Raw genomic sequence first — 20,184 nt, 5'->3', positions numbered from 1 at the left:
TAGTTTAAACGTCACATTTTTAAATACTTTGCTCTTAGTTCTGCTACGGGTCCCGACAGACGGCCAAAATTCATCAGCAGCGAGGTGGGCGGTGACTTGCTGCCTTCACGTATTCCTCGGAAACTCCACTTTAAAGTAATTAGTGAATCTAAAGCAGGTTTGTTGCGCAAGTGATAAATGCGCACACAGCAGTGTTTTTTTTATATATTTGAAAGGTTTTAAATGATATAAATACCATGTATAGGCAATGCAAACAATAAATGGGTGTTCGTTCTGTGTATGCTTATTTATTTGCTCATGTTAGCGTTCATGCTTTATCTCTTTATAAGTCACTTTTACTGCCATTTTACAAATGTCTATATGTACAGCTTACTTTGTTTTAACATGATAATGAATGCACTGTTTTGTAATAGCAGGGTAGAAAAGAAGAAACAGTTACTTGTTTTTATCAGAAAGTTAGAAAGTAAACTTACCAGACGTGATACCAACTCATCTGTTTATCAAGTCACTTTTACAGTATTTGCACAACAACCATGTTATGTATCGTTCAACTGTGGGATAGAGAGAAGTAGCTTTATTTACAAAATAAAATGAGTTACAAGTTATTTAACACTAAAGTTACAGGGGGTTTTGGGATTGTGACTAGATAGAGTCGAGAAAGAAAAGCAAATATTAAACACTCACTGAGAACACCACGTACTCCCCTTCAACCACTGGACGCGCTGTTCCCGACAGGACGTGAACGCAGCATCTGTCCAGGGGCGGGTAGGCGCTAACCGTGCAGTATGGCGGACGATGGAGACAGTTCGAGCGGACCAGTTGACACAAGCGGCGCGCAGGGGGCAGCGGATGAGTCGGACGGGCTCGGCCTCGGTGGAATGTTGCTGAATATCAGTATTCTGGTTCTAGTGGTGGCCGTATGCCTGGTGGCGTACCGGCGGTGGGGCAGGCGGCTCGGCTCCGACGCGGCCCAGGGCGACGAGGCCTCGCGGCTTCCCAAGATGAGGAGACGGGACTTCACTCTGGAGCAGTTGCGGGAGTACGACGGGCTCCAGAACCCCCGCATCCTCATGGCTGTCAACATGAAGGTGTTCGACGTGACAAGCGGCAAGAAGTTTTACGGGAAAGGTGAGTGGGTGGCGGGTGAATGAGGGGGGGTGACCGCGGCGTGAGCTGTGACATATGCCCGCGTGCGGTGAGTTGTCCTGAATCAAAATTTGGGCGCAAATCATTGTGCTTAGCTTAGCTTAGCTTAGCTAGCTAGCGGTTGGCTTTGTGTTTGTGAATGGGGCGCTAGCTGTTAGCTGGCTAGCCAGCACGGCTGTTATGAGTGTCGCCGTTGCACACGTTATGCCTGAACACCTCGGAACTTTAAAGGCGTGTCCTCCTCAATAGCAGAACGCCTCCGATCAGCAGCCAAGGCTACGGTGCGGTGTTTGAGCCCGCTAGCCTGCTAGCATGTTGCTGCTGCTAGCTGGTTGACGTGCGCTGTCTGGCTGTCTGGTCTGGAGCTGCCACATGTTTACAGTGGTGAGACTCACCCTGCGTTACTCCACTCAGTCAGCAACGTCACTAAAACGCGTGTTAATCGTTGTATTTGCAATTATACTTGCAAACGATAGGTTAATCATAGAATGTGCAAATGTGGACCTTTTAATTACAGCAGGATATATACAGATAAATAGTATCTTTACAGTGTAATATATTATATAATAAGAGCAGATGCTGCAAATATTTTCAGTGCGCCTCATTTATTACATTTAAGAGCTTTCCTGCTGCTCTACATTTCCTCTGACCTGGCTGACTCTCCCTTCACCTCTATAATAAACTATAATTATTCAAACCAGCAGCTTTCCCAGCAGCTTCATGTGTCACATCTGCTATTCACACCAGCAGCACCGAGCCAAGTGGGCCTCAATCTGTCCAGCCCACGGAACTGTGACACACATTTAGAAGCATAACTTATAAATCCATATGTTGGTTGCTTATGAAAAGCACTGACAGCCTTCCTTTTTTGTAAAGTGGTAATGAGCTGTTTTGGTTTTCGTTTTGAAAACATTCCAAAAGGTTGATGTTTACTCAGGATGAGTAACTCAGAGGTACATTGAGTTTTGTTTTTGACAATTTATAGACTTAAATATTAAGCAGTAACGAAAATAACTGAGCTGCAGTCCTGTGCTGCTAGGTAGAGGAGACTCTCTGCAGCTGTCATTTACAGCTCACCCATGCTGTTCAAACATTATCTAGGCTCAGGCCTGGCTCAGTAGTTTGTTCTTTTGTTGAGACTAATAAATCTAATTATAGAAAATAACTCTTAAGGGGGGATGTGTTTCCTTTACTGAGCTCAGGCTTTGTAACGTGGGATTAGCAGTCTATGTGTAAAATGCTCGATAGTTTAGTTATGCAAGGTAACAGCTCATCTAATCTTTAAGGCGATAAGGAGTCACACACTCTGGAATGCTTTGAAAGTTAGACTGTATTTTTTGTGGCATTCTGACACAGAAAAGCAGAAGAAATTAGGGCCTGCATAGTGTTCACATGCTGGTCAGATGATGTCTTACTGAAGAATGACGAAAGATATAAAAAAGAGTGGGGGCTAGGTGCAGGCATTTGAAGGTTTTACCTCAGGCTTAAGTAATGCAGTCAGATATGTAAATATTTGTAATTGCATATCAGCTGAAAAAACAGATATTCAGTTTATTAGTTGCATCTTGAGCAAGTGAATGTTTAACACATTTTCTTGCTATGATAAACTGTAAAGTAAATCCCAGCAATTGACTTGAATTAATAATATAAACTATAAAATCAGATGCATCTCAGAGCAATTTGCTTAGTCACAGTCAACAATTGCTTGCATAAACAGAAGAGCCTGCCTGATTTTTTTTTTTTTTTTTCGGGACCAGACGTCTGTCGCATGACCTGAAGATAAAAGACTCTGGTTAACTTGTTGCTTGGCTGGAACTGTTTTTTGTACAGCTCAGTCACCTTTTTCTTGTCAAACAGTGTGAAACAGCAGCGCCAAATCAGGATAGGAAACTGACTAGCGTGTCCACTGGCCCCAGACACCTTGATCCCAGCCTCAGTCAGAGGCTGGGATCAGAGATGATTGTTTGTGAAATTTTATAAAATCTCAATCTAAAGTTTACATAATCTACTTTTTTTCCCAGATGGTCCTTATGGCATTTTTGCCGGCCGGGATGCTTCCAGAGGCCTGGCCACCTTCTGTCTGGAGAGAGATGCCCTAAGGGACGAGTACGACGATTTGTCAGACCTCACCGCTGTACAGATGGAGAGCGTGAGGGAGTGGGAGATGCAGTTCATGGGTAGGCTTCTTTTTTGACGCTCATAAAAAATGTTTCCACCAGAGATAAAGCTCCTCAGGTATCGATCTGGCTCTTATTTCACAGATGCTTCAGCATGCATTTATCTTTGTGCATACAGTATACAGCAGATGAGTCAGACTAAAAAAACCTAAGGACAGGTTTAGGATTTTCTTTACTTCTTTGGGTTTGTAAAATAGATTAACCAAATATAAAGATTTAGGAGTAGAGTTATTGAAATATATCTATCTCTTAAAACAAACGTTAATCCTGGGACTTGAATGTTGGAGTCTTAACATACCTTTGGCTGCCACGGCTCCTGAAAAGCAGTCAAGACAGGAAACAATAAAACTGAAAGGAAACCAAGGCCCTCACTTCAGGGAGTCTTATAATAGTTTTGCCACATCACATTCTGCTGTGTCATAATCCAAGGGGTTTTTCTGTGCTCCAAATGTGCAGATTATAGAGCTCAGTTCAAACAAGATGAAAACAAACAATTGAAATATGTGTTTCCATTAAATCTATTATAGTCTCTCTCAGATTAGGTTATTTACTGACTCTGGTGTGTAATTTAGCCAGAATTGCTTATTAAGCAATTTCAGGTGTCTGCTCACTGAAATGAAAAGTCTCTAGATGTTTGTTATAAATATAGAGGATGCACAAAACACATTTAAAACTTCGCAGCTCTGGAAGTTGGTGGCACAGGGTGGCGACTGATTAACTCATGTAAGAAAACCTCAGCAATTTATCGGCTCAGTTATTTTATTTCTGGTTGGAAGCATTGTCGTGCGTATATTTGCAATCACTGGTAGCAACTGTAACTACTGTGGGATGGAATAATTATTTCTGTTGATTTTGAAGATGCTGCTATTATGGTGTGAATCAAATGATTAAATGCCTGAGCTCAAACAGATAAGTGTTTGACACATCTGTAGTAACATGGTTAGGTGTGAGTTTGGTGGGGAGGAGAAGGTCTTAGCCTGGTTTATTTTATTATTTAGTTACATCTAATCTCTCCTTATTAACTTACCTTCCAGAAAAATATGATTACGTTGGGAGGTTGCTGAAGCCTGGCGACGAGCCGTCTGAGTACACAGATGAGGAGGACATCAAAGACCACCTGAAACACGACTAAGCGGTTCCATCGCATCGACCAAAGCCAGGAGCCCCAAATAGCTGCGACAGACCGCCCCCCACACCACCTCCTCCTCTTCCTTATTATGCGACCTCCTTCTCCTGCCCCACTCCCAAAACTATTCGCCTCCTGAATCTGTCCGGTGCCATGGCTGTTCTGTAAGGGCAGGTCTCAAGTCTCAGTGCCCAGACCTCCCTCTGTATTCATCTTACAAAGATCACCGCCACAAGAAAGCGATTGGAAACTATTGATAAGGGGCTTTTTTCAACAACCACATCTGGGAGAGGAGGCAGGTTGTGCCATTAGATGGGTATGAACCAAAATCACAGAATATTTTCGTCACTTCTCCAGGGGTGGACGTGGTCATCGTGGTCGCCACTGAGCGCTGGGCGGAGGCTGATCGGAGGTAGTCAAAGGAACGCACTGGTCAGGATGATCAGTGGATTGGGGTGGGAAAACCGATTTCTGTCTTTTATCTTTGGTTTAGTCACATCGCAACTGAACCTGCTTCGTCTTTGGACAGCTCATCAATCATGGTGGGGTTTATTTTTTTTATTTTTTTTGTTTGTTTGTTTTTTTTTTTCTTTTTAAAAAAAAATAATTTCCCTTCCCTGTGTTGAGAGAGCAGTGCTGTGGCCTAACCAAAGGCAGTTAGTGGACGTCACACTTTCCTGTTGTGTTTGTAGTGTATGCACTACTAGTTTTCTTTGTTTGTCACCATGTGATTGTACTTGTTGAGTAGCATTACTGGGAGGGAGGGAGGATTTGGAAGGGTCAAAGGTTCTTTCCATTTAAAACCTGTTTCGAGTCACATCAAATGGACTGAATCATCGATTGAGAAACAAAGGGAAAGTGATAAGGCAGTCGGAATCAATCGAATCAATTGTTTACATGCCTCACAAGCCAGCTGCAAGTCTGTAGAGTCCCCTGAAAATGGTCCAAGTATTAATTGTGCCTTATTTTGTTTGTTGTGTCAGTCAGAGGAGGCGAGTGGAGGAATGGAGGTGTTGGTTTTTCCTAGACTTGATTCCCCAGACTTTAAAGAAGGCATATGTTCTGTCAGTCGTCCATGCACAGACTAATATTTCCCCACTATGTAAATAGACCGTACGACTTACTCAGTGTTACTGCCATATTTATGTAGTTGATGAACTCCATATACGTATAATGCTATGTCGTCTTGGCCAAAAACCCCATGGTTTGTGTTTGTTTTTTTTTTTTTGTTTTTTTTTTCTTTTACTTTTTTTTCTTTCAGTTCTGCGCTTCTTTTTAATTGCGGGTGAATTTCCCTAAATAAAAAGGAGCGTTGCAAAGTGCTGCAGGGCGGGACCGGGAGCTGTTCTTGCAAATTTTTTCCGGAGATGTTGCTTATCTGTAAATATATCTATCATTTTATTAAAGCATGTGCAACAACAAAGTGAGCTATGCCGAATTCCCACCACGTTGTGTATTTAAATGTTGGGTGTGTGTGGGTGTGTGTGTGTGTGTGTGTGTGGGTGTGAGAGTCTGTGTGACAGAGGCAGGAAGGGATTTGTTCATGCATAATAAATCAATTTGGTTAATAATTGAAGACGTCTGTAATTTATTTGCTTTTAGAGACATTATTATTTGGGCAGCGTTTGTGAAATGTTTATTAGGGGACATCATCTGGAGTTCTACAAATCTCTATTGTTGTGAGATGTCTAGAATTTGAGATTTTCATTTTCATGATCAGAACCATAGAATTTTTCTAACACCATAATCGAAAAGCTTCAGATTTGCGTACTAGTGCTGCAATACTCAGCTTGTACAAATGCTGCAGAGAAGCAAAAAAGCACGGGTAAATGCAGGAAAGCGTTGATACAAATACAAACAGGTCAGTAGATATTTCATACTGTATATTCAGAGTAAAATTAAGTTAAATTAGCCAAAGCATTATTGATAAATTATATTTATAATTAACAATTATGATAGTTTGTGTTAATTGATTTGCCCCTTAAGGGCCACTGGGATTATCGTCCCTCACTGACATTTCAATAGTTTGTATGTATGACCGTTCATGGGTCGCACATATCGCAGAGCTGTATTGCTTGCTCATCCATGTGGAGAATTTCATGGTCACCAAAGACTAAAAATAAGCCTGCGGCTCAGCAGCGCCCCCGCTGCTGCCCCGGTTGATCCTGGAACTGCACCGACGCACACCGATCGCTGTTCTTTCTGCTGAAGCCGCTGCAGCTTCCGGAACCGGGCATGTTTCTCCTCCACTGACGGTCCGTGGACCACTCCAGCAGCTCCGCTCACACCTGTGGTGCTTTGGGCTGGAACTTAAACCCGGGCTCGAGTGAAGATGCGCGACGAGCAGTGAGCACATCCAGCACGGAACACGGTGAAGTTGCAGGAGACGCCGCAGCTGTGATTTGCGTCTCCATCAGCGGCGCAGCCATGGCAGAGCACATGTCCCAGAGCGAGCTGGATTACCCGTTCAAACTGCTGGAGTACGTCAACGGCTTCAGGGTCTCCAAGGTGACGCGTCACTATTAATATACTCTGCGTTTTGACCTAAACAAGCTCCAGAAACTGTAGCTCTTTCAATGCTCTAGAAATGTGCAATGTGTGGTTTCAAGACTCATGGTTACTTTGTTTTTATTTGTATTTTGTTTTCTTGCAATCTAAACACTTCTTTCCACTTTTAGTGTTTTTTGTTTATATTCAACAATTTTTAGAAAAGAGACGTGAAGGGAGTGACTCTCTTCTGCCAGTGTGGGGAAATATCAAGCAGCCAGCGAACGTGTCCTCAAAGGTTAGAAGCAGGAAAATGCACAAGGACAAGGGCCTGATTGTGATGAATAGACAAGTGGGTCAGAACATTTGTGAAACTGCAGCTTGTGTGAGGTGCTGTGCAGCGGTCTATTAAAGCTGGTCCAAACATGGAGCTAGGTAATGGGTCGTGGACAACGCGCCGTGGGAGGGAGCTGGCAGCCTGTGGAGCCAGTGTGATGCTCTGGGCCCTGTTCTGCTGGGAGACCTCGGGTCAGTGCATGTGGATGTTACTCTGCTCCGTAGCACCTACCTCAGCATGGTTCAGACGGAGTCCACCCCGTGATGGAGACAGTCTCCTCTCGTAGCAGTGGCCTTTTCGAACAGGTTGATGCTCCCTGGGTTGAGGCTTGGCTCCAAACATCTGCTCCAACATCTGTGGGATGACAGGTCTGATTAAGGCTCTGCTGCTCACATCTGGGGAGTAGATACCACAGCACAGCTTCAGGGATTCAGTGGAGGGTCAGATTTGTGTTTACCAACACGTGGTCATAATGATATGACTTATGTAATGTTTTTGATTTGCTTTCCCCATTATTAATATTTTCCTTTATTTTTATAATAAATCACACCAACGACAACTCTCTCATCTGCTTGTTTATGGGACATTTTCACCACACTAATCAGCCTGTGTCATAGTTTAAACATGGCTCATGCTGCATGAATGTGAAACCCCAGGTTGCTGTATAACTGAGCTGTATGTCCACGCCTCCAGGTGATATTCTCAGCCTGTGAGTTGGGCGTGTTCGACCTCCTCCTAAAGTCTCAGGAGCCGCTGAGTGCCCAACGCGTGGCCCGGGAGCTGAGCACCAGCGTGGACGGGACGGAGCGGCTGCTGGACGCCCTCGTGGGCATCGAGATCTTGGAGGTGGAGACCGCAGATGGAACAGGTGAGGAGGAGGAGAAAAGGTCCTGCTGCAACCGCTCCTAGTTTATATTTAAGTGTCATCCCGGTGCTTTGAATTGAACAGAAAGTAATTTATTGTGGATTTACTGTGATCGATCAGCTTTGTACAGCAGCACCGACGTGGCCAACCTGTACCTGGCCAGAGGCAGCGCCAAGTCTCTGCACGACATGATCATCTATCAGTCACAAACCATCTACCCACTCTGGAACAACATGGTGGATGCCATCAGGTTCGTGGGTTCAAAGGTCACGTCATCTGCATAAACCCACCTGTTAAATCTCAATGGAGATGGAGGGAGAATTCATTCGTTTAAGATCCAACACTGCATTTGAGTTAATATGATTTCCACACATTCAAGCTGCGGTTTCCCTCTGTGCAGGGAGGGGAAGAATCAAAATGAAAGGACCTTTGGATTTCCACCAGAGGACATTTTCCAAGTCATGTACAGGTCAGTGGAGATTCTGCTGCTTCAGGTGATTGTCGCAATGTTGAAGAGCCGTCTCAAAGTTTCACGATGCATCGCCGTCCAGGTCTGAGGAGGAGATGCTCAAATTCATGGGTCTGATGAACTCGACGTGGGTCCTGGACGGACACGACATCGTCACGGCGTTCAACCTCTCCTGCTTTCGGGCGATCGTGGACCTCGGCGGTAGGAGGCAGAAGTCAGGCCTGTGTTCACTGCGATCACATTTCATCCAACTACTCAATAACCTCCACCTGATTAACTCCCAGGTTGCACCGGCGCTCTGGCCCGCGAGATGGCGAAGGCGTACCCGTCCTCCTGTGTCTCAGTGTTCGATCTCCCCCAGGTTGTAGAAACGGCTCAGAAACATTTCTCTCAGGACAACGATGTCTTCGTGTTCCAAAGCGGCGAGTCTCCGTCGGCCTCACTCAACACAGGAACAATTCAAGTTGTATTTTATTGGGAGATTACTACATCAAGTAGTATTTAAATTATAAAAGCATGCGAAGAAATATCTGTTTTACTGCATTACATAACTGCGAAGCCGCAGTCCAATAAACTCTGCTTTAACATATTATGTTGTTATGTTTTCAGGTGATTTCTTCAGTGGTGAAATTCCTGCTGCTGATCTTTATGTCCTGGCAAGAATCATTCATGACTGGCCCGAAGAGAAGTGCCTCACGCTGCTGAAGAAGATCCACGCCACCTGCCAGCCAGGTGAGTTTAAAGGCGCATGTCGCCGCGTTGCTTCTTTGACTGGTCACACCGCAGCGTTCAGAGCGTTGTCGTCCTTGCGCCGTCATCGCAGGCGGCGGCGTCCTGCTGGTGGAGGCCATGCTGCTGGAGAACAGGCGAGGCCCCGTCATGGCTCAGGTCTTCTCTCTGAACATGCTGGTGCAGGCGGAGGGCCGGGAGCGCTCGCCGTCCGAGTACACCCGCCTGCTCAACGCGGCCGGCTTTCACAGCGTTCAGGCCTGCAGGACCGGCAAGTCGTACGACGCCATCCTGGCCGTCAAGTGAGCGCCGACCCACACCGGGACACATTCCAGCGTGTCCAAGGCCACTGAGCTAGTAGCTGAAGAAAGGTGTTCAGCCTCAGTGCACGTGGATCAACGTTTAATGTTGTTGTTCACCCCGTTATCACATTTACAGTCTAACATGGCTCCAGGGAGGAGAGTGAAAAGCTCCCTGTTTCCCAATATGACAAACTAGAATTAGAAGTTATTGGATGTGTCATGAAGGTCTATCAAGTTTGATGCGGGAAAAAGTCACAGAAGTACTGTTGTGGTCAGAGGCTGACCGCTTGATGCCTGCATCAGAACTGGAATCTCATAGGAGGAGGACTGACTGTGTGCAGGACTGTGCACAGTTCTTTTCATATGCAACTTTGATTTCTCAAATGTTGTTAAGGACAAACAGTAAAAATAATGGAGCAGCGTCCCAAAGGTTCGGCTCAGACTTAATCGCTGATCAGTCCTCCATAAGATAATCAAACAGACTCGCTGTGAATTTGTTTTCTTTTTTTATTCATGGCTGGTTGAAATGTTGAAATAGTGACTGGTGTGGAACTATTTCATTACATCATCTCAGCACCAAATAGCTGCTGGAAAGTGTCCTAATGCAGCTCTCAACATCAGTGTGCTACTGATGAGATGTGAATTCAAAACTGTGAAATCTCAGCATATGAACACTGTCCATTCTGTTACATGGTAGCATAATGTTGTAGTCTGACTTCTGATCTCTCCACTGAACGTGTTGGCAGCATGCATCCCTCAGGGTAAATCGTACAGTAGTGACACCTTTATGTAGTGTGAGTCACGTTTAGTCCTATAAAAAATGTGCATGTCTTAACATGCAGGTGTGCAAATCTTTTGTAGTGGTTTCTTTAAGTATGTTTGTTCTGTTAATATTTTCTACTGTTAATTCTCTGTAAACTAAAAGTGTTTAAAGGTGTAAAGCTCCTGCACATTACGTTAAACTTACAGTATATCATTATTCTATTCATGTTATTCTATATAGATTAAAAACGTAGAAAGTGAGTTTTTTTTAACTGACTAATACCACAACTTTACCTAAAACCTCCTGTTTACCACCGCAGTATTTACAATTGTGGTTGTAGACCAAAGCAAGATGTGTTTGAACTGTAAACCAGTGTTCTTGACTGTTTGAAAATAATGTATGAATCATTTAGTTGTTACAGAAATGTCCACACGTAACAAGTGGATCTGAAGTTTTTGGACAACTGGCTGCTCTGGTCTGCGTACAGGCCGCAGGCGTGAAGACAGTAAATATTATCACATGAACATGACACAAAAAAATAAACAATATAAAATAAATTTCGCTTGTCTTTAATTATTCTCTGGAGACTACGCCGCACTTTCTCCCGGTCCAGAGGCGCGTGCTGCCCCCCAGCGGCCTGCGCGCGCAGCTGCAGGCTGAGTAACCTCCTCCCCGGCCGCCGCCGCTGTGTTTGTATATGTGGAATGCGGGTCAAGCGGAACTCACGGCAAAAGCTGCGCCTCGCATCAAACTCAAACACCGGCTTGCATCGGCCTGACGCGTCCCGTACGTACGCCCCGGTTTGTTTCCAGCGCTGCGGTTCTGGTCCATGTGCATTTGAGCCGGGCGGCCGTTAGTTCGGGTTTTAGTGGGTCGTCCTCGTAGTCCGCTAGGAAAACGCGACGCCGTCATTTAAAATGGCGCCAAAGATTAACCTGAGCCAGTGGGTCGCTGGTAAACTTGCCACTGTGCTGCCCGCCTGCTAGCGGCGTAGCTGGCAACAACGTTATCGCTTTAATTAACACGTTAACACGGGAGTTTAACATGATTTCAGGTAGTTGGTTTGAAGCGGTAATTGACCCTTAACCTGTGACAGATCGCTTTCTGTGACTGATGGCACCACAGACGCCAATGCTGTGTTAGCAGCATGGCTGATGCTAAACACAACAACGCAAACTCTACGTGTAGCTTAGCCCCCAGCTAGCATTAGCCAACAACGTCAACTAAACGTAACGCGCAGGCTGGGTCTGCGGAAATATCTATCTGTCCGTATCTCTAGCAAAGACTCTCCGGTTTTGAACTCATGTGTTCAGCAACAGTTTTCAAATTTTAATTCTTATCATTAAGCACTTCGGGCGCCGGGTGTGGGTGGGCCTTCGTGTTGCATAACGGTACTGGAGGTTAGCAGTTTGGCTAATGGAACCAGCTACAATCTGCATTTTGGTTAAATAAAACAGGTTATGGTTTGGTTTGAAAGAAAAACGCCCTCGTTTAAATGCAGCGTTGTTTTGCTTGAATGTTGCGGCAATAACGTTGTCCAAAGACCACTTATTGTAGCGTCCAGTTAGCTAAAGTTAGCCGCTACTTAGCAGACACTTTCTAGTGTCTTCTGGCTGGAAGAAGGGGCGTCACACTCTCCGTAGCTAGCATGCTATTAGCCTAGCTACCAGCTAACGTATACTCAGCATGTGTACCTGTGTGTTGGCAACAGCAGAATAGTATATTTACACCCGAATCGTTAATGTTTTGCACGCTGCAGACAGACGGCGTTGTTTCCCGTTTGTGTCGCATGTGGTAACTTCTTGTTGTCGTTGCTGTAACAGTTTTAGTGACGTAGACACATCCGTGCAGGTGCAGGTTTGTTGTCCTGTCAGACCGTCAAGGAAACAATTAAACTAGTCACTAGTCAAGTTCTCAGCTCCTGCGTCACTGCTTTGTTGTCTACTAGTCAGCATGTTGGTAACACGCTAAAGGCTTAGTGATAAAATTACAGCAGTGCTGAATAAAAAAGAAACAGCAAGTTGTTGCATATGGATACACACACGTGTGCTTTCAGTCATTTAGCAGAAACAATCACATCAGTTATTTTCTGGAGTGTGATCATATTCCAAACTCTTAAGTTTATAACACACGCATGTATCTGTGTTCTCATTAGTTCCGTCTGTATCATCACTTCCTTTCCTGTTTTCCTAGTGTTCCTATGTCAGAGCTTCACAAACAGATGGCGATGAAGAGAAGCAGGCACCCGAGCAGCAGCGAGGACTCCGACAATGGAAGTAAGCCAAATATTGTTTCTGCTGAGTCATTCGTACCAGGCCTCAATAGATGTCTGAATGAGGTCAGCACAGCTCTTCTACTATCCACAATTTCACAAGTGAAAGCAGTAGTGTAAGGTCAGCAGACCAGAAAAAAAACTTGTATCCTAACACCCCACAAAATCCAACAACCAAATTAACGCCTACAAATAGGTACTACAAAAGTAAGGAAAAAGTAAGGAAAAGAGAAAAGAAGCGGCTATTGCATTTATGTCATCGTTCAGAAATTCTCTGAAGGATGTGTTATTCTTATGTAATATTGGTTGATCTGATGTGGTATAAAAATAAACCTTTAGCTCTCAGCTTTCTTTAGCCGAGTCTCTCAGGTTTTCTGAGCTGAATATCGTATTGGATATCTATAGACTGAAGTCCTCTACTTCTCCCTTTTCTAATACTCTGTTGTGAGTTAGACGTTTTCTAACTTTTGTTTAAGCAACATTTTTTTCAGAATAGTCAAGTTCCTACATGCACAAGACTTTTTTAGTTTTGAGTTTCTTGGAACAACTTGGTTCTTCTGCTTATGTAGTTTCCCCAAAGTCACATTAGTGTAATGAAATGAATTTGAAAAAAGAAAATGTATAAGTTTCCCCTCTCAGGGAGATTCCATGTGTCACATTGTCTATTAGAGCAGCTGCACAAACCAATAAAGAAGAAAATACCAACGCGTTTAACAGTCTCCGGTGTTTGCCTTCCAGGTAATTCTACCTGCTGGTCCCAGCATTCATCACAGCCCAGGAGGGGAACCGGGCAGAAACCCTCTGAGGTACGTCTGTGACTGCTCAAATTGAAAATAATCAATAATGTAACATTCAGTGAATATATTTGGATAAAAATATGCAACATTCTAATGGCATCATCGGTTCACCTTCCTTGCCACACTCTATAGTGCTGTTATCTACTGTAAAGTCTGGGGCTGTCTGGCCTTTGGCCAACAACCAATCATATTAAAGCAAAACAGTAACTGAGGCTAAAGCTGACTCCTCATTGGCTGGTTCCACATGGGGGTTTTTAAGCTGTGTTATCACTTTTACAGTGTTGCTTTAGGAAAAAAAACAGCAAGAAAGACTTGCTTCTTGATACTTTGCCAGGCATGCAGCTATTAGTTAGATATATTATTACAAAATCAGTTTGATAAGTTAATAATCAGTTAATTAAATCAACCAAGATGCATGATCCAAATAAGAGCAATAATGTCCTGTTACAGGTTTTCAGGACAGACCTGATCACAGCCATGAAAGTGCACGACTCGTATCAGTTAAATCCAGAGGACTACTATGTCCTCGCTGACCCGTGGAGGCAGGAATGGGAGAAAGGTGTCCAGGTCCCTGTCAGCCCCCAGTCCATCCCACAGCCTGTTGCCAGGTAAGATCACCATAGCTGTGATAACCTTCAAAGATGCCCACAGACTAGTTCCAAATAAATAAAAGCAATCCTTCAAAGTGCAAGTACAAGGCTGCAAATTTGTTTGTGTCTCCTGGCTGCTTGGTGCAGGGTGTTGGCAGAGAAGGGAAAGGAGGTCATGTTTGTCAGGCCAAAGAAGCTGATTCGAACGTCGGGCACTGAGGCGCTAGGCTACGTGGACATCCGGACGCTGGCTGAGGGAATGTGTCGCTACGACCTAAACCAAGAGGATGTGTCCTGGCTGCAGATCATCAACGAGGAGTTTGCCGAGATGGGTGAGTCAGGTTTGGGAACAGGTGTTAGCCTGGCTTAGCTATAGACTAAAGCATCCCTAACGTTTGTTTCTTATCAATTGTGATGTAATTTTGTCTGCTTCACTTAAATGACTTTGTAGTCAAAACAAGTGGCCCAATTGAGTCTTGATTCTGAGGTGTGTTTTCTATATTATTGCTGTAACAGCAGCTGCTGCGCCATGTAAGAGATGCAGAGCACAGGCTAAATGTGGCCTCAGCTTGTGCCTCCCATGTAAAGCTGCTGGTTAATATTAGCACATAATTTGTCCCCACCTGATAGGAGCAGACAAACTGTTTTAGGATTCCTCTGCTGTGTCAGCAAAACGCAGGAAGGCACCCACACCCCTGCAGAAAGGAAACAAAACAGACATTAATGACAGGCAACGCTACAGCCACGCAGCGAAATGCTCTGATGGCCTCAGATATTTCTTTGCCATTGTTACACCCATGAAAAAATTACTCATTTTTTTAATGATATGAAAAAATCAAAAATGAATCAGAGATAAATGAGTTGCCCCGTTTCTGCAGCCATGCCACCCCTGGATGAGATCACCATGGAGCGGGTGATGGAGGAGTTTGAGCACCGCTGTTACGAAAACATGACACACGCCATGGAGACGGAGGAGGGTTTGGGTATCGAGTACGATGAGGACGTGGTGTGTGACGTGTGCCAATCGCCTGACGGGGAGGACAACAACGAGATGGTGTTCTGCGACAAGTGTAACATCTGTGTTCACCAGGTCAGAGATCAACACACAGACGCTTGAGTTATTTTTAGATGCTAAACACTTGATTGGATAGTTAATGTGTGATGCACAGATTTAAATGTGTGATGGTGTTTATAGTACATATCCTTATTCTTTTGTTTATGATTAGAGAAAGCAATTTCTATACAGATTTTACTAGGTTTTACTTCCCTTTCTACATGTGCATGGCATTATGTGTTTTCACCTATATTAGTATTTTTGCCAAATGTTACTACATCAAAGTCAACCTAATGTTATATACTTTTCTATATAAGTTTTCTTATTGTGGTAGAAAACAGAACTGACACATCTCACATTTCAAATGAGTTGTTCCAGTGGTTTCATGTTACTCAGTCTCTGCGTTTTTTACTTGTTGGTGCTGTGTCAATTTCTGTTCATATCATATCTGTTTTTGTTTCTCTTCAGGCATGTTACGGCATCCAAAAAGTCCCAAAGGGCAGCTGGTTGTGCCGGATCTGCGCCCTGGGCATTCTGCCAAAGTGCCAGTTGTGTCCTAAGAAGGGGGGAGCCATGAAGCCGACCCGAAGTGGAACCAAGTGGGTTCACGTCAGCTGTGCCTTGTGGATTCCAGAGGTGAGTTGTACCCATTTATTCTTTAATGGTTTCATTTCATTTAATGTTTTTAGATGTACTTTAATTTAAGACATGGAATTATTGACTTTAATTGAAATTTATCATCTTAAAAATACAGTTTCAGTCAGAAGCAGCAGTTTTAGATAATCTTTTTGCTCAATCATATGAACTTTCTGTTTTAATTAAACCAAAGCATGCTGATAATGATCACAGCTTGAAGGAATGTAAGTTGTATATTTAATAATGTATGGAACAGATGCCACTCTTTAAAATAGCACAACACAAACTTCACAGGGGATGTATTTGTCCCCACTGGCGCCAGAATAGCTGAACATTTCAGCATGTTATAGTGATGTAAGACTGAGAGAAGATGAGCAACATTTCTTCCATTGTGTGCTGAACATGCAGGTGAGCATCGGGAATCCAGAGAAGATGGAGCCAATCACCAATGTGTCCCACATTCCCAGCAACAGATGGGCTCTCATCTGCTGCCTGTGCAAGGAGAAGACTGGAGCGTGCATCCAGGTGGAGTCACTACTCACATTTCACCTCCATAAACATGTAGAGACTGGCATAGCCCTCGCCCCCCCGTTTGTTACAGTAACTCCGGCACCGTAGGTTGATATCTTACTCTGAAATATTAAATATCACACCCTGTTTCAGTTTGTTCCTCAAAGACAAATGGTGAGTGATGATGCTATAATTATTTCACAGCTTAGCAGTAGTGAGGTGTTAAGTGAGTGTTATTATTTTTACAAATGTTTTGTCTTTGTTAAACTGATTGCAAAAGCATGACTTCTGTGAATTTTCTATTGCACAAATGTTTACATTTATACAATATATAGTTGGAACAACTAATAATTATAATTTTACTGCTCCTACTAATACTGTAAAAGCCCAAATCGCCTCGTCTTTAGGTTTAACGGTGGACTGGCTGTGGTTTAAGTAAAACGTTTGTAACTCTTTCCTGCAGTGCTCAGCGAAAAATTGCCGGACTGCCTTCCATGTGACATGTGGCCTCACCGCCAGCCTTGAAATGAACACAATCCTCACTGAGGACGACGAGGTAAAGTTCAAGTCCTACTGTCCCAAACACTCTGGGCTCGAGGGTGCCGAGTACAGAGACTCGGGAAGCGAGGAGGAAAAGGAGGTCCCGAGAGACAAGAAGGGCAGGAGGAGAGGCAGGGTGATATGGGAGGAAGACCCTGCTGCCTCCTCTTCATCTCTTCAGCTCATCAAGGATGGAAGCTGCGATCCTGAGGGGCTCATCAGCCGCCAGCAGGAGAAGAGAGTCAACCTCCGCAAGCTCAAGCTCCAGGAGATGGAGGAGGAATTCTACCAGTTTGTGAGCGTGGAGGAGGTGGCCAGTCACCTGAAGTTGGTGCCAGAGGTGGTGGACTTCCTCTACCAGTACTGGAAACTGAAGCGCAAAGCCAACTTCAACCAGCCGCTGCTCACACCCAAGAAGGACGAGGAGGAGAGCCTGGCTCGCCACGAGCACGAGGTGCTGCTGCGACGCCTGCAACTCTTCACACACCTGCGCCAGGATCTGGAGAGGGTAAGGTTTGCCTGCATCGAGGCTCACAGGGCCGCAGCAAGATGGAGAAATAGTCGAAATACTATTTAAGCAGTGCACTGTTTTATGTCTACACTAACCTGTTATAACTGCAGGATAAATATTCAGATTTGTTAGTTACATGAGTGTCCTGATCTCCTGCTTATCCTCAGGTTCGAAACCTGACCTACATGGTGACTCGGAGGGAGAAGATGAAGCGCTCGCTGTGGAGAGTACAGGAGCAGATCTTTCAGCATCAGGTCCGACTGCTTGATCATGAGCTGCTCACAGGTGAGTCCACGAGCGTAAAGGTGATCATGGGAATTGGTGGGAATTCATCTTAAGACAGTGACAAATAGTTTTAAGGAGAATTGTTACAGAATGATTCTTGAAATATAATAAGATATTGCTCTAATTTAATTGACACTTGGACTGAAATTTTTTGCGCTTTTTTGTGTTACAGCTGATCCTTCAATCAAGGATTTGGAGACGTTCCTCTCTCTCGGTCGCTTATCCTCTCAGGGCTCACAGTCTCGCTCCTCCTGGAGTCAGTCTGGACTGAAAACTAAGGGGCTTTTAAGACAGGATAAAAGGAAAAGCAATGATGGTAAAGGCCTGCCTGACTCAACGCACACACACAGGAAGGATAATCTGAGCAAAGCCCAGGAGATAGACAGTAAAAGTAGTCAGATCAAAGAGCCTGGGATAGCAGAGACTGCAAGCGACACCAAAACCCAAAACTCTGAGATCACCCAGGAGATTCCGTTCCCAAAGATAGATCAAGAAATGACCAGCAACAAGCTGCATAAACCTGAGACCAGGAGAGGCCCCAAGAGAGAGGCCCCGGGGCCCGAACAGGAGTCACTGACCAGACACAAACGAGAGAACGACAGTGAGCAGGAAGAGAGGAGGAGGAAGAAGAGGAATGAGGTGACTGACAGCTTCACCAACCAAGTAAAGAACAGGTTTGGGGCGAAACATTTTGAGAAAACTGTGTCCATCAGGCTGGTGGACATCCGAAACTCTGACACGGACGACTACTTTATAGACGAAGCAGTTACCAAAAGAAGCAGCATCTCTTTGAATGTGACGACAAACACTAAACTAAACAAAACCAGCGTGACTGACGCCGCCTCCACCAAAGCCAACGGCTGGCTGAGAAAAGCCCAATCCAACAGCTCCCACGCGGCCAACGGACAAATGGGTGGACACCTCAGAGGCTGGGGGAAGTTCAAGATCCCGAAGAGGAGCGAGAAGGACGAGGAGAAGCCTCTGCTCCGACCGCTGACCAACACCACAGAGACGTCGTACCCCAGAACGCGGCTCCGCACAGGGACGGAGAACAACAGCTACGCCTCCGACTCCAAACCCCGCGACGGAGATGTGGAGCCCTGCCTGAAACGGTGCCACTCCCACCAGCTGCGGGGCGACTCGTCCCTCAGCCGACGCTACGGGTCCGACATAATCCGCCGAGGTGTGCTGGCGTCCTGATGGAGGAACTATAAGCTGCGCTGTGCAAGTCTGAAAGAACGACGGTCGCTCTTAGTACCTTTATTTTTCTCAATAAATCATAAAAGGCCTAGATTAAAACAGAGCTGATATTTATTTTTATTTGTAACATATGTACAACTGGGAAATATTTTACTTTATTTTGAGCTAGTTTTTATTTTTTTTCTCTTTAGTAGAAAGATGTCAAGTTGCCACTTAAATGCTTTCTCAGATATTTACAAGCAAAAGCATCACTTAGGGAGACATTGTGATTGTTGCTTGGGACCATAAGCTTGCAATGTCATTTGTTTTTGACCTAGTATTAAACTTGGCCTTGAGCCCTTTGCACTTAGTTTAAAACAGGTAATTGTCATCCTCATCAACTCAGGCTTCAACAGGAAGTGAAACTGCCCTACGAAAAGAATTAAATCCATCACTCCTTTAGCCCAAGATTTTCAGGCTGTGATTGTTTCATTATAAACTGAAAATTTTCAAAAGTGGAATGAAAAGGCTGTGAGAATGATGCTCTTCTCATAATCAACACTTAAGTGTAACTGAGCTGGGATCGAGTCCATCATGTGTCTTTTATGTGAAGCGTTTGCACTACGAGAGGACGGCACAGGTGTGAGGAATGAGAAGACTTATTTTTACACTGAAATATGACTAAGTGTTTTGTACCCTCAGCCGCTGCTGTACTACTGTTATGCAAAATGAATATTGTTTTGTCTGTCTTAATGAGGAATAAAATCTTTGGAGGAAGTAAGCCTGTGTCCCATCTCTGTTCGCTCTGACCCTGCTTTAATTTGTAATGCAGTGTTTGCCTTCTGTCTTTACCTTTTGGGGGAGGAAATTGTGAATTCCCTTTGTAATTAAATAAAAGCGGCACAATCAGCTGAGACCTTTGGGATTTTACTTGCAGAGTTAGCACTTTACAGGCAACTTCCTCTCACTGAAGAAAAGAAAAGACAACAGCTCACAATATAGTAGTGTATATAATAGTGCACCTGGGGAGGTGCAAAGTCACAAGGGTCTTCAGCAAAAAAATGTTTCAATAATTAAAATGCAGTATATTTAAAACGGAAAATATTTGTTTTCTATCATCTGTGATATCCAGAATAATTTTAAAGTTTGCAGGCGTGGATTGGTGCTTCAGGACAGAGTAGTGATAACAGACTTTTCATGCTAGAGACCTGGGAATTTACAAAAGGACAAACATTTTATGGTGGAGTGTAACGACATAACTCAAGTGCTGTCACGGGTGGAGAAAACACATCACAGATGTGGCAGCAGGAGAAAGCTGGTGTCCTAATTCCTTCAAGAGAGCATTTTCTATTCTAGCAATAGGCTAAGGATGAACAGCTGTAATAAAATAAAGTCCAGCACTTTGAAGG

The 20,184-nt window shown here is 44.3% G+C and overlaps 3 protein-coding genes across 5 annotated transcripts; all 3 read left to right on the top strand.

Moving 5' to 3' along the window:
• Positions 1–737: 737 nt before the first annotated feature.
• Positions 738–6,025, top strand: pgrmc2 (progesterone receptor membrane component 2). The gene is made up of 3 exons (XM_029139161.3): positions 738–1,128; positions 3,168–3,323; positions 4,358–6,025. The coding sequence occupies exons 1-3, from the start codon at positions 786–788 to the stop codon at positions 4,453–4,455; spliced, it is 597 nt and encodes a 198-aa protein (XP_028994994.1). The 5' UTR covers positions 738–785; the 3' UTR covers positions 4,456–6,025.
• A 438-nt stretch (positions 6,026–6,463) lies between these two features.
• asmt2 (acetylserotonin O-methyltransferase 2) lies at positions 6,464–10,958 on the top strand. Of its 2 annotated transcripts, none has more exons than XM_029139147.3 (8): positions 6,464–6,957; positions 7,967–8,141; positions 8,259–8,388; positions 8,539–8,607; positions 8,690–8,808; positions 8,892–9,029; positions 9,217–9,339; positions 9,431–10,958. In XM_029139147.3, exons 1-8 carry the CDS (start codon positions 6,877–6,879, stop codon positions 9,640–9,642), a joined length of 1,047 nt encoding a protein of 348 aa, XP_028994980.1. In that variant the 5' UTR covers positions 6,464–6,876; the 3' UTR covers positions 9,643–10,958. The 2 variants fall into 2 exon arrangements, with proteins under 2 accessions (XP_028994980.1, XP_028994979.1); XM_029139146.2 differs by lacking the exon at positions 6,464–6,957 and adding an exon at positions 6,964–7,234.
• Positions 10,959–11,052: 94 nt separating this feature from the next.
• On the top strand, positions 11,053–19,556 carry jade1 (jade family PHD finger 1). Of its 2 annotated transcripts, none has more exons than XM_029139108.3 (11): positions 11,053–11,187; positions 12,595–12,677; positions 13,412–13,479; positions 13,921–14,078; positions 14,208–14,392; positions 14,939–15,150; positions 15,583–15,750; positions 16,159–16,275; positions 16,724–17,308; positions 17,479–17,596; positions 17,769–19,556. In XM_029139108.3, exons 2-11 carry the CDS (start codon positions 12,602–12,604, stop codon positions 18,794–18,796), a joined length of 2,715 nt encoding a protein of 904 aa, XP_028994941.1. In that variant the 5' UTR covers positions 11,053–11,187; positions 12,595–12,601; the 3' UTR covers positions 18,797–19,556. The 2 variants fall into 2 exon arrangements, with proteins under 2 accessions (XP_028994941.1, XP_028994943.1); XM_029139110.3 differs by lacking the exon at positions 11,053–11,187 and adding an exon at positions 11,221–11,455.
• The last annotated feature ends 628 nt before the right edge of the window (positions 19,557–20,184 follow it).

Source organism: Betta splendens, chromosome 22 (genome assembly GCF_900634795.4).
Source record: "Betta splendens chromosome 22, fBetSpl5.4, whole genome shotgun sequence".
Taxonomy (NCBI): Eukaryota; Metazoa; Chordata; class Actinopteri; order Anabantiformes; family Osphronemidae; genus Betta; species Betta splendens.
The sequence above is the reverse complement of the archived record's forward strand: the minus strand, read 5'-3'. Positions and strand labels throughout refer to the sequence as shown.

Coding starts and splice junctions, on each gene's coding strand:
- asmt2 (XM_029139146.2), top strand. CDS start 7,037: ATGTGCAATGTGTGGTTTCAAGACTCATGGTTACTTTGTTTTTATTTG. Junction 8,608..8,689: donor ATTTTCCAAGTCATGTACAG/GTCAGTGGAGAT, acceptor ATCGCCGTCCAG/GTCTGAGGAGGAGATGCTCA. Junction 8,809..8,891: donor GGCGATCGTGGACCTCGGCG/GTAGGAGGCAGA, acceptor ATTAACTCCCAG/GTTGCACCGGCGCTCTGGCC.
- pgrmc2 (XM_029139161.3), top strand. CDS start 786: ATGGCGGACGATGGAGACAGTTCGAGCGGACCAGTTGACACAAGCGGC. Junction 1,129..3,167: donor CAAGAAGTTTTACGGGAAAG/GTGAGTGGGTGG, acceptor TTTTTTTCCCAG/ATGGTCCTTATGGCATTTTT. Junction 3,324..4,357: donor GTGGGAGATGCAGTTCATGG/GTAGGCTTCTTT, acceptor CTTACCTTCCAG/AAAAATATGATTACGTTGGG.
- jade1 (XM_029139108.3), top strand. CDS start 12,602: ATGTCAGAGCTTCACAAACAGATGGCGATGAAGAGAAGCAGGCACCCG. Junction 16,276..16,723: donor AGACTGGAGCGTGCATCCAG/GTGGAGTCACTA, acceptor TCTTTCCTGCAG/TGCTCAGCGAAAAATTGCCG. Junction 17,309..17,478: donor TGCGCCAGGATCTGGAGAGG/GTAAGGTTTGCC, acceptor GCTTATCCTCAG/GTTCGAAACCTGACCTACAT.